Below are 12,972 nucleotides of genomic sequence, written 5' to 3' on the forward strand. Positions count from 1 at the left end.
TCAGACCTGTTTGTTGGGATAGGAGCAGAGGTAAGAGACAGACAAGATGCACTTTTCTCTTCCTAGAAGGATTTCAAAAAGTATTTATGAGACATCTCATCCCCCAACCAAGAAGACATTCTGCTAAGCTTCAGTGACCTGGGAAGAAGGAAGGACACCCACTGGCCTAGAAAATTCAGGTCTATAGGGTGCAACATCTGCTTGTACCTTCTCTGGCCTGGGAGGGATGATTAAGCGGGAGATCTCAGTTTCCAAGTAGCATCAGGGGGACCAAAGATCCTCTTGAAGATTTAGATTTTTGTGAACATTAAAGGGAAGATATGATAAGTGATTACAAACCATCTGGGTCCTTCAGATGGAGAATTCCTTATCTTTCTATAAAGTTCAGAATCTGGGAAATGGGCAAGTGAAAAAAAATATAAAACTAAATTAAAGAAAACAGAAATGCTAAGTTGGTCTTCATAATAAAGAACTGAGCCATAGAAGAGAGAGGAAAAGAAATGCATGTGCAGACACACACACTGCGTGCCTGGGTGTTGGTAGAATTTATATGCAATGAGGAAGGAAGCAGAGGTGTTTTGTTTTGTTTTGGCTTGTGGTTTGTTTTTTTGGGGGGGGGTGGTGGTGCAATTTGTGATATCTAATCCATCTATCTAACTATATTTAGATATGGTGGCAAGACATGTGATTCTAAGAAATTTCACTCTGAGTGTTAATGAAAAGTTCCCTTGATATTCTTATGGTGACCTTAAGTATAAAATATTGAATTGCTTTTTGCAATAGCTCGCTTAAACCAGGCCACAAAAGTGTCCAATTATATGCAGGTTTCAAATAGATTATATTCCAAATGCAATGGAGAGTATTCCCAAGTAGGTCTAATCTATTTTTGCCACAGATATATAGAAATCTATAATATATGACTGTTATCTATGTAAAAATGCATCCTTACTATGTTAAAATATGGGATCATTCCTTGGTTCTTAATAAATCTAAGGAGAAATGCATTGAATAAGCAGTTTTAAGTATAATTCCATTTTAGGTACAAAGAATCAGCCAGAAGGGATGAGTCCTGGTCTCCCACCACTTACGGGCATGAGACAAGGCGATGCCCCAGAATATGGAAGACAACATCCCAAGTGTGGGTCCCAGAGCCTCAGGTCCACGACCCCTGGCTTCCGGCTAACTTCCCTCTGCTCTCAGCAGGGAGGCTGGTCCTAAGTAGATGGAGGCAATGGAGGACCCCATCCCTGCCTCCTCTTCCTTTTCCACACACACACTTCAACTGGGATCATACCAGCAAGTGGGTGTGTGGAACCCAGACAAGCAAATATAATGTTTGCTTTAGGGTGGAGAGATCATACTTTGTGCCTGGAATTCTTAGTTATGCCAAGATTCCATGAGGGTGGATGTCTCTATATTTTATGCTACACACACACACACACACACACACACACGCACACCCTTAGTAAGAGACTCTATGTGCAGTGCCCTTTCTTAGGCTCTGAGGGAAGTATAGGTAAATAAAATGAATCCCCAGGTGTTTGCTGAGCACAGGGTTGGGTACCGTCCAGAATGGAAGCAGGATAAAATGATGCTGTCCTCAAGTTGCTTAGAGTATAGCTGGAGAAAATAAAGTGAACAAAAGGGGAGCTCGATTTTTGTATAAATGTAGAATCATAGTTTCCACTGAGAATCAGGCTATGGAGAGAGAAATAAGACTCTCTGAGGAGAGGACTAGATCTCCAGAAAATGCTCAGGAGAGAAGAATAGCATTGTGGCAAGTTGGGCTGAATGGAATAGGGGTCACCAGGGCTGCACCTATGCATTTCCACATCGCCTCTGTGGGTCCAGAAAGGAGGTTAGCAGGGTTGCACAGTAGGGCTGACCTAGAGCAGACTCATGGGGGCCAATAAGAAGGTTCTACTGGTGATGGAAAACTTGGCGGCAGGGGCGGGGGGCGGGGGGAGTTGTTCAGAATGTGTTTCAGGTGGGGGAGGAGGCAAGGGGTGGACTTGGAGGCTAAGGGACATGATAGAAGAACCTCAGAGACAGTGGAGCCCAGAGCTGGGGAGGAAAAGAGTAAATGAAAGTGCAGTGTAACATGGAGGTCAAAGCCAACTTAAGAAACAAATTAGTTCTCTTGGAAATGAAGTTTAGGCAATTTCAGAGGGACAGCTGAAGATGTAGTGAGATGTCAGCTATCTCCATTTTAAATGAGTATCTTCTTATATTTTGAGTGTCCCATATGGAGTAGGAAAGAAAAAAAAATAGCCTTGAAGTATAAAATTTTAATGCATCTTCTTCATTAAGTCTTCTCACTCCAAGAAGTGTGTCTTCTCTGCCCAAAGAAACTCTGTCTCACTTCCCTAGCTTTTCTTACATCCACTAGGATATGTATAATGTGCTTCTTGGCTCTTGAGATATTTGGGAATACGATGTAACCTCAATAGTGTTAAACCCTGGAGGACAGAGCCACAATTGTCCCCCCTAAAGACTAGCACAGAGCGAGGCACATAACAAGATCCAAGTAAGTGTTCCAGGAATTGAGATTGTGCTGTGCCATAGATGAGACCAGTGGCTGAGGGAGTTTCAGCATTAGGAGCAGTTGAATAGCAGTCTTAAGGAACAAAACAACCAAATACCAGTTTTCCAAGGTTGCCTACTAGCAAGCTCAAATAAATGTGGCGCTAAACCCAATAAATACTTGTTGAATGAATGGTCCCAACAGAATGTTATGGGAGATACTTATAGTAGGCGACAAATTCTTCACCCTCTATCCAAAAAGAGGTGTGTGTGCACATGCATACATACACACACACATACATAAACAAAAGACACAAAACAACCCCCCACACGCATACTTAAAGACTTACGTATGTGATGATCTTTTGTATTTATAGATATGTCTGCTTCTCTTCGGGGAAGGGCATAAATAGAATGGTATCTTCATGATGCAAGTCCCGGATTTACCTCTTTGGGCTCCTCCTTTTGTTGTGAAGTTGCTTAGGAACTTGTCCTCACAGCCCATGCATCTCTGCAAGGTTGTGGTCTTTGCAGGGGTGTGGTCTATGCAGGTGTGTGGTCTTGGATGCCAATGGCATTGAGTAGCTGTTTGCATGGTAAGACCACCAAAAGACTGTAGGAAAGGAATGGTGTAAAGACAGAAAAATCACTCAGGCAGACCTTAAGATTATATCCACTCAACATTTAGTGATCACCTACTATGTTCCAGGCAGTGAACCAGACACTGAGGGTTCAGAGATCAATAGAAATAGTTTCTGCTATGTAAGTCCTCAGAACCTAGAGCAATGATTTTTTAAAAATATATTTTATTGATTTTTTACAGGGAGGAAGGGAGAGAGATAGAAAGTTAGAAACATCGATGAGAGAAAAACATCGATCAGCCACCTCCTGCACACTCCCCACTGGGGGTGTAATCAAGGTACATGCCCTTGACTGATGCTCTACCCACTGAGCCAAACTGGCTAGGGCTAGAGCAATGATTTTAATATATGCAGTTAGTGCTTTGGTAGAGTTATGTGGAGGCTGTTGTTGCAGGTTGAGGAGGACATAAACCAGCAGGGAGGCATTACTGAAGGTTTCCTGGAGGAGATAAACTCTGCTCAGTATTGTGTCCCCAATGCACTCATGGTGAGCCGAGGTCAAGGACACCCTCCCTTTTATCCTAGAAGTTTCCTGATTGGGAGAGAACTTTACCTATTGCTCTGGTTCAGAGAAGTCCTCCTCCCTACCTACCTGTCTAGCAAAGCACTTTATCATGCCACCATCATTTTAACAAAAGTCCAAAAAAGCCTAAGGATCAGGCATCTGGAGGGGAAGTCCAGGAATTAGTTTAAGGTACTGACTAATTTCTAGACTCATGAGGGCCTGTTCTTGATGTACCTCAAAGGTCTTTGTGAGACGTAATCAGTGGGAAAGGGCAGGAATTACCTAGAACAACCCATACGTGGAAAACTGTTTATGAAGGGTCAGTGTGTCTGCAGCAACAAATACTCATTGAGTCCTTTCCATGCGCTGGCCACTTTCTGGAACAGAGCAAACAAGGAACAGTAAGACCCACACAGGCTCATACATCACGGGGAGGAAGAGAGACAATATACACATGCACAACTAACAAATAAATGAATAACACAAAGTCAGTTAAGTCATGAGGGCTATGACAAAAACTGTAACAGATAATTTTAACTAGCCTTGTTAAAGAAGGCCTCTCTGAAGCAGAGATATGGAATCTGGGGCTGGATGATGGCAAGATGGTCATGCAAAGGTCTGTGGGTAGAGGCAGAGCAAGAACCAAGTGCAAGGGCCCTGAGACAGGGCTGCTCTTGCTGTGTTCAGTGAGCATATATGACTAGAGCAGGTGAGCCCAGGGAGTGAGGCAGAGGCTGGGTTCCATGGGGTGCGGGCTGTGGAAGGTCTGAGCTGGTAGTGACTTGATCTGAGTTTTGCACGAGAAAGGTCACTCTGCCTGCTCTCAGAGGTGGGCTGAGCCAAGGCACTGGTGGAGGCTCCTATCTCCTTCCTTATTTTGGATCCTTGTCAGAACCTGAAAGCATATTTTTCATCTAAAATTTTATTTCAAATTTAGTTAGGTAGCAGTGGTACATTTGCCAATGCCAGGTGTAAGTCTCTTCGCAGTATATTGTGTGTCACCGCTGTTCTAGAAAAGTGCCTCAGTTTTCAAAGTAAGCTCTTTGTCCACCTGAGCACACATGACCTTCTTGGATGGCACACTCCCATTTGGGGTCCAGAGAAGGTCACTGTACCAAGTGGCCTTTTATAGAAGGAATCTTCTCCTCTCTCTTTCTCCCAGGCAGAAGTACCACCTCAAACGAGGCCAACTGGACTGAATAATCTGGCCTTTCTCCAGGGTTCCTGCCTGCTCTGGGGAACCCAGGCTGTTCAGTATGAATCATATGGGGCTGGTGGGTTCTGTCTTTCCATGTGGGTTGAAAAAATCACACTTCTTATTTCATTTTTAGCCACCTCATGCCAGGAGCAGTGGGTTTATGGAAGAACATAGTGGGAAGAACACAGAACATGGTATCGAGGCCAGTTGTATTTCCATTTTATTGCTCCCCTTCCCACACTCCAGCCAAACTGAGTCACACCTACACCATTTCCTCATTTATTCCTCCGTTCACACCCACACCATTTCCTCATTTATTCCTTCATCCAGATTGTTCCCACTGGAACCCTGCTCCATATTCTTGAGGTACCCATCCCTTGGACCTCATCCTTCAAAGCCTGGATCATATGTCATCTTCTTCAAGAAGGCACTCTAAGAGTCCTTGACCTCCTGTGAGATTTCCCACTGCGGAGTCCCCACAGCATTTGCAGGGGCATAGGTTCTGGATTCAGACATATCTGGGTTCAATCCAGTTGAATGACCTTGGGAACATGACCTGTCCTCTCTGAATCTCAGTCTACTTGTCTCTAAGGTAAGGAGGATAACTGCACTTACATCATGGGGTTGTTGAGCCAAGAAGATGAGATCATGCATGCAAAGCCTTTGACACTGTGACTGACGTATGGCCAACACTCAATAAATGGGGATGGTTATTGTTAGTAGAGTCACATGTGCAGTGTCTCATATCTCTGCACACTACCCTACTCATCACCATTCCTTGGCAGTGTCTCACATGGAACCTGGACACCCAAGCTCTGCTTTTTCTGACTTCCTTGGATGGAGCCCATCCCTTCCAGTCTTGCACTTCCGAATCATGACACTAGAGAGCAGCAAGAGAGCACAGACACTTTGGAAGACTGGCAGGCCATCTTGGATGCTCTTTCTCTTGGCTAGCCTATAGAGTTGGTAAGACACCCGCTGTAGATTCCTCTTGCTTGAATTGTATTCTCATTCCTTCGTGTTAGGAAAATTTCAAAAGACACATAAGCCAAAAGCTAATCATTGTAGTCCTTTTGAGAAGGCTTCCTCACTCCCCAGCAGTTTGCTTTAGCTAATCAAAATCAGCCAGGGTACTGATTATATACTCTATACTATGTTCCATGTTTTTAGGATTGAATGGGTTAAAAAAATGCAAAATGCTTTGAACATTGCTTGGCATATAAGAAATAAATCAAGCTTATTTTAAGGGGCCAATTAGGGCAGTGAATAAAAAGAAGCAACAAAAATAAAGGGGGCTTTTGAAATCCCAAAGGGGCTCTGTGAATCACTCCTTTCATTTGCTGAGCCCTTTCTGTAAGCTAGAACCCATGCCAAGTACTTTGCAAATATTATATCATAAACATACCAATGTTAAGAGAAAGGTCAGTATGTCTGTCTACCTTTTAACCACTGACATGGACTACATGTTTATATCTCCCCTGCCCCCAGATTTCTATGTTGAGATCCTAATATCCAATGTGAGAAGGTTGGACCTTTGGGTGATTAGGTTATGAGGGTGGAGCTCTCATGAGTGGGATTAGTGTCCTTATGTAGGAGATCTCCCTTCTCTCTTCTTCCATGTGAGGATACAGTGAGAACAGTGGTGTGTGAACTAGGAACAGGCTCTTACCAGACAACAAATCTGCCAGCATCTGATCTTGGACTTCCCAGCCTCCTGAACTATGAGAAATAAATGTTTAAGCCACTCCAGCTCTGGTATTTTAGTCATAACAGCCTGAGTAGTTTCAGAAAACCATGAAGAAAGAGATCAGAGAGATTATGCAACTTGCCCAAGGTCAGCCAGAATGTAAGTAGCGGAGTTGGGTTCAGTGCCACCTGTGTCAACTGTAGCATGCATCCTTTTAGCCTCCAAAATGGCGCCTCACCTGGTCAGGCCATTTCATTTGTTTATTGTTATTATTATTGTTGTGTTGCTGAGTCGCCTTTTGGAACTTGGAAAAAATAATGGCCCATATTAAATGAGGTAGAGTTGCAGAACTTTAGCAGAGTGCTAAGAATAGGATAGAGTTTGAGAGGTGGGTTTACTTGAATGAAACTCTTTTATATCCACCAAGCCCATCAACTGAATCTATTCTTCTGAAAGCCCAGAAGACTGTCCTTTCACTAAAGTTATAAGGAGTGTCCTGGTGAAGGGGCAGCAGCATTACTGAGAAGCGAAATAGTGGTTGTTCCTTGTAGTCTGGGCTGAGGTAGGACATGTTTATTGTCCTGTGCACCCAATTTACACTACCTCAGCCATGTGCTCAAGTTGATAAATGTCAGTAGGATGTACTCTTTATATGTTTTGAAGTGGTACTTGACCTCTGTATTCTTCCTCCTAAAACCCCATAACTCCAGTCTAAACATGAGAAAAATATCAGACACACCCAATTTAGGAATAGTCTAAAAAATACTGACCAGGTCCCCTCAGAACTGTCGAGGTCACCAAAAACAAGGAGAGTCTGAGAAACTGTCAGGGTCAAGAGGAACCTAGGGAGGTAAGACAACTACAGTGTGCCTGATGGAATCCTGGAACAGAAAGAGGCATTAGGTAAAAACCAACCAAGGGAATCATAATAAACCATGTACTTTATTTATTTTTTTTAATATATTTTTATTGATTTCAGAGAGGAAGGGAGAGGGAGAGATAGAAACATCCATGATGGGAGAGAATCATTGATTGGCTGCCTCCTGCATGCTCCACACTGGGGACCAAGCCCACAACCTGGGCATATGCCCTGACTGGGAATTGAACCATGACCTCCTGGTTCATAGGTCAATGCTGAACCACCTAGCCATGCTGGCCAGGCAACCATGTATTTAGTTAACAATAAGGTATCAATATTATTTTGTTAATCAATATAATGAATATACCACACTAATGCAAGATGTTAATAAGGGAAACTAGGTGTGGAGTATATGGGAACTCTATACTCTCTCCTTGACTTTTCTGTAAATCCCAAACTGTTGTAAAATATAAGGTCCATTAAAAAATCAAAACTTAAGACTTCAAAATAATTTTTCATATATTCCAGGTATTTCTAACCACTTCTCCCTCTACTCCCAAGCTCCTGCCTTCCCCCAACCCCCATTCTACCCAGATTTTCTTTTAACTCGTGTCCCTTAAGTAATGAGAGCCACCGACAAGTGTTAACCTGAGTGTTGCTGTTAGATCAGAACTTTAAGCAGAACACTCTGTCCTCTATGTGATGGGTGGATGGACAGAGGATAAAGAAAACTAGCTTGAAGGCCTTTGCAAAAGCTCTGGTAAGAAATGATCTCAGTCCAGGCCTGAGAGGTGTGTGTAGGGAGAGCCAGGACTTGATCGTTGGTGGGGAGTAGGGAAGAAGAGAGGAGGGGTGAGGAATGATGATGGTATCTCTGGTTTAGGTGAAAGCACAAGTGGTAATATTGTTCCTCAAGAGAGAGAATACCTAAGGAGGAAAGATAGTGACTGTTGCTGGAGTTGGGTGGGGTGGGGGGCGGGGATGCTAAATGCTATTCAGACCTATTGAGATTGGGTGCCTATGGAAGTATCAGTAAGGATGTCCCTGACTATTCTCATGCCTACGGGTAATGAGACAAACTGCCTGAGATGATGTGGTTAAATAGTTAAAGGCTGGTGATCCCCAGGAAAGACAGAGCTCAATGTCCTGAAATGATTGCTGGTGGTAAAGACTACAGAAATGTCAGAGAGGGTAAAGGATACAATGACCTTGAATTTGTATTTTTCCAGCTGATTCAGGATTTTGGCTTCCATGATTTCAGCTGGCCTAGCCTTTACTTCCTTTAGTGACACTGTCATACTCCCCATCAAAGACCGGTCCCAGGAGTTTCTCCTCTCCTCACCTTGCCCAATTCTGCTTCTAATACTGTTCTAAAATCTTCTTTAACCAAGTAGGCAGTGCATAAGACTCTTGGAAAACATGAGGACATTCTACAGAGAGAAAATCCAGGAAGGGACCAGAACCCAGAGGGAACTCTACTTCCTGCCCACCCCCTTGGGCTAAAATTGTGCTCCATGTGATAAGGCAGTGCTGGGCTGAGACAGCCAGATCCTCTTCCCCCACCAGAAAAACTTATCACCCCTTCAAAACTGGCAAGTGTTCCTTTGCTTTGGTGTCGGTTTGGTTTCATTTTAGAGGCTATTCAAAGTTTTGGGTGGTTTGGGGAACAAAGTTAGAGGAGGGGGTCAAGATATCTGTCCTCCTTTGGGAGTTGGCCAAGAGATGAGGGAACTCTACTTCCTGCCCACCCCCTTGGGCTAAAATTGTGCTCCATGTGATAAGGCAGTGCTGGGCTGAGACAGCCAGATCCTCTTCCCCCAACCAGAAAAACTTATCCCCCCTTCAAAACTGGCAAGTGTTCCTTTGCTTTGGTGTCGGTTTGGTTTCATTTTAGAGGCTATTCAAAGTTTTGGGTGGTTTGGGGAACAAAGTTAGAGGAGGGGGTCAAGATATCTGTCCTCCTTTGGGAGTTGGCCAAGAGATTCAGTTGCAACCATGGACCCATACATGGGGTTTTAATATGGTGAGAGGCAGAGAAACAAAAGCCAAAGAGAATACAGGATCCCAGACTTCCAGGATTTATTCTGTATCATTGTACACACTCACAGATTCTGCTATAATACTGGGGATGGCGTCAGAGTGACTATAGTAACTGTCCTCAGGCAGAGGTTCTGGCCACCTGAGGTTGGGATGGGGTGGGACTGGAGTCATCAGGAGTAGGTTCTGGGTAATAGCTCCCCCTCCCCCATCCCACTCTATCACAGAGACAAGCAGGGGGACAGGGTCAGGCAGGTTCACAGATGAGGTGGGCTCTCCAGACTGAGGGACCTGAGGTAAGTGAGGCCACTGGTTCAGCTCTCTCTTCGCTTATGTGCAGTGGCCTGAGGGCCTCTGGGATCTGGGGGTGGTTACTTATGCTTGAGAGGCCACTGCACCTCCTGCTTCTGCTGTTGCTCCTCTGCAGGGGGCAAGACTTCTCCCTTCAGTGGCTGCACTGGGTGGGTCTCTTGGGCCTGGCCAGGAGCTGGGACACATGCAGGTTGCTCGAGCTGCCCATCCAGTTGCTCTGCTGGCTCTGGCTGCTTCTCCTGCTGTCCCGGGTGCTCCAGGAGCTGCTCTCCTTTCTTCTCCAGTTGCTCCTCTCTCTTTGCTAGCTCTCCATCCAGTTGCTGTTCCGGGAGCTTCTCCTGTCCCAGCTGCTCCTTTAGCTGTTGCTCCCTTCGTGCTTTAGTCTCCTCCAGCTGCTGCTCCAAGTTTTCTGCTTCCTGGTCCTCACACTGTTCCTCTTGCTGCTGCTGCTGCCCTTTCTGCTCCTGTTGCTCCTCCTGCTGCTGCTGTTCCTGATGCTGCTGCTGTAGCTTCTGGGGCTGGGGCTCACAGTCTTGCTCCGGCACCCCCTTCACAGGAGTTGTGTGTTTCTCTCCTTGCTCCAAGGGGACCTCCCTTGGGAGCTCAGAGGGCACCTCCTGGCATGGGACAGGCAGTGGAGTTGGCTGCTTCACCTGCTCCTGCTGGATATCAGCGGGAGGAGGAACAGGCTTGAGGGTCTCCTGGCTGAGGGCTGGAGGCACGGTCACTGGCAGAGTGTGTTGCTGCTGGGACATCTTGGAAGCTGCTTCAGGTCACCCTGAAAAACAGAAGGGATCAGAGGGGTGGCTGAAGAGAGAAAGTAGAGGAATTCCCAAGCAATCAGTGCCTGGTTCCTCAGCAGCCCCTCTCGTCCCCGGGGCCGGGCCTCTCCCACCACCTCCAGCTGTCATTCCCCAGAAGCAGCAGAGGGAGGGTAGTGATGGGGAGAGGCAGGGAGAGGCCCTCCTGGGAGCCGCCTTTCCTGCAAGAGTTCTGTCTCCAGAGCTGCTCACAAGGGTGGGCTGGGAGCCACTCGGCCTTCTGCTGGCGACTCATCCTTGCCTCTCCTCATTTCTGACCTCCAAGGAGGAAAGGGTTTGGGGTCATAGCAGAAAGAGGTAAGGTCCTAGGAAAGTCCTGGAAGCCATTAGCCCATGATGGAGAGGAGGTGAGAGGTCATGGCGTGAGCCCTGGATTGGAGTCTCCTGACATATTCTTGGTTTAAATATCTCACTGAAATACTGTGTGCTCCTGGGCCAGGCACTTAGCCCTTCTGGGCCCCAGCTGTCTCCTCTTTAAAATGAGCAGGTTGGCCTATTAACTGCAGAGCTACTTTCATCATGAGCTCTGAACTTTCCCTGCAGCCCCAGTGCTCAGGTGAGGGGTGGCGGGAGGGGCAGCAACGTTGCTGAGAATGGAGCTGGCTCTTCCAAATCTCCACTTGTAAGTTTGGTTTTCCTGCCCCTGCTCTACCTGGGTTTCTCCAAATAGAAAGTTTTCTCCATTCTGAAGTTTCCCCTTTCCCACAGAGCCAAGAGTTACAAGCATTTCCCTGAAGCCTCTGCCCCCATAAGAGAGGCAAAATCACAGTCAACCTAAATCAAAGCATTTGAGGAAAGAATTTGGCCATATTCATGCTGCATCCTCATCTCACTGCCCCCACCCTCTGTCTCACTTACTCTTTCTCACATACACCACACACACACACACACACATTCCAAAACATGGCCCCAAGGAAAGCGGCGACTGGAGGAGATTGTCACCTTTTCTGTTTCCATCCCATGACACCTATCCCTCAGCACAGTGACCAGAGACCTTCTAGACGCACAGGTACTGCAGCTGAATCCAGTCCATGAGGATGCCTGCACCCACCCTGGCTGGCCCCCCAGCCGTGCTCTGCCTGTTGGACGCCCCCAGTTCCATCCCTAGGGGATGGCTCACACTTACCAGGCCCACAGCAAGGATGGCTGGACGGGCTTCTAGTGGAATGCTGAGCTGAGCTTAGCAGGGGCCAGGGCACCCTTTATACTGGTCCCAGACTGGCGGTCTTCCCAGGTTGAAGGAGATGGACTGGTTCCACCACTTCCTCCAGCCCCTCCCTGACACATCACAGGCACATGAAGTAAAAACCCCTCAGGGCCCCGTTTCACAGACAGACATAGCTCCTGACTGGCCAGAGGGCTCTGGGGGCTCAAGCACCACTGCCTCACTCATGACCTGGGCACAGGGAGGTGAGGGAGGCAGCTCAGGAACCAAGTTCCCTATTCCTATTGTTTTAGCCAAGCATCTCTGAATCTCAATTTCTCCACCTGTAGATTGGGTTTATCCCCATTACTAGGCAGAGATTCATTTCCAAGGGCAAGAAATGGAAAATTATGTTTCTCTCTGGAATGTCCACACAGGGTATGTGGTATAAAGGTGGTAAAATCCCTTCTCATGAAGAAGAGATGGGAATCGTGAAGGCTCTCTTAGCCATTAGCCCACAGCCACGTATTCTCAGGACCTATCTATAGCTCTATGCTGTCAGGAAATAAACCCTGTTTTTTTAGGCCCAATAGGGACAAATGGAAGGCTCATAGGAGTCTCCCGCTATGTGCCTTGGACTGCCCATGCCTAATATCCAAGGCTGTAGTTTAAAAGCTTCCAAGAATAAAAACTCATAGAAACTCCAAAAGATGGGCCACTCCAGGCAAGAAAACAGGCATTCAACATACAATATATAAAATAAGGATTGCTTTGTATGATGCTAAAACAACCACTTTCTAGACTTCTTTGGGAAATGCACAAAGGTATGAAGATGAAACCAAATCATCCATTGCTTTCCCCAAACCATTCCCTAAAAAGAGCTTAAGTAAAGTTTCAATGTGGGTACTGCAGCTCATCCCTCCCCAATACTGGTGGTGACTTGGCACATCCGAAATAAAGTCCAAACTCACTGCCCTGGGGTCAGAGACCCATGCTGAGGGCCCTCATTTCCCAGGAGGAGCTCAGTGCTCCCCACCTTGAAGCTTGTTGTTTCTAGGCCCCTGGCTCTTTGTGCCTCAGCATCAGCGGGAAGGTTGGGGTTGCCAGCAGCCTTCCCTGACAACCCATCTACAGGGTGATCTTCCGGTTCACTTTATGTCACTAGGAACAATTGTGGCCCTTTGTGTGCATTTGGTCACTTATCTATTTCCTGTCTCTCCCACTGGAAAATAAGCTTTATAAGGC

General features: G+C 46.2%; 1 protein-coding gene across 1 annotated transcript; it reads right to left on the reverse strand.

The window, feature by feature from the left end:
• Window positions 1-9,555: 9,555 nt before the first annotated feature.
• On the reverse strand, window positions 9,556-11,750 carry IVL (involucrin). Its single transcript, XM_015558661.1, has 2 exons — window positions 11,710-11,750; window positions 9,556-10,540 (listed from the first exon to the last, which is right to left on the reverse strand). The coding sequence occupies exon 2, from the start codon at window positions 10,515-10,517 to the stop codon at window positions 9,822-9,824; it is 696 nt and encodes a 231-aa protein (XP_015414147.1). The 5' UTR covers window positions 10,518-10,540; window positions 11,710-11,750; the 3' UTR covers window positions 9,556-9,821.
• Window positions 11,751-12,972: the final 1,222 nt, after the last annotated feature.

Source organism: Myotis davidii, unplaced genomic scaffold, assembly GCF_000327345.1.
Source record: "Myotis davidii unplaced genomic scaffold, ASM32734v1 scaffold1734, whole genome shotgun sequence".
Taxonomy (NCBI): domain Eukaryota; kingdom Metazoa; phylum Chordata; class Mammalia; order Chiroptera; family Vespertilionidae; genus Myotis; species Myotis davidii.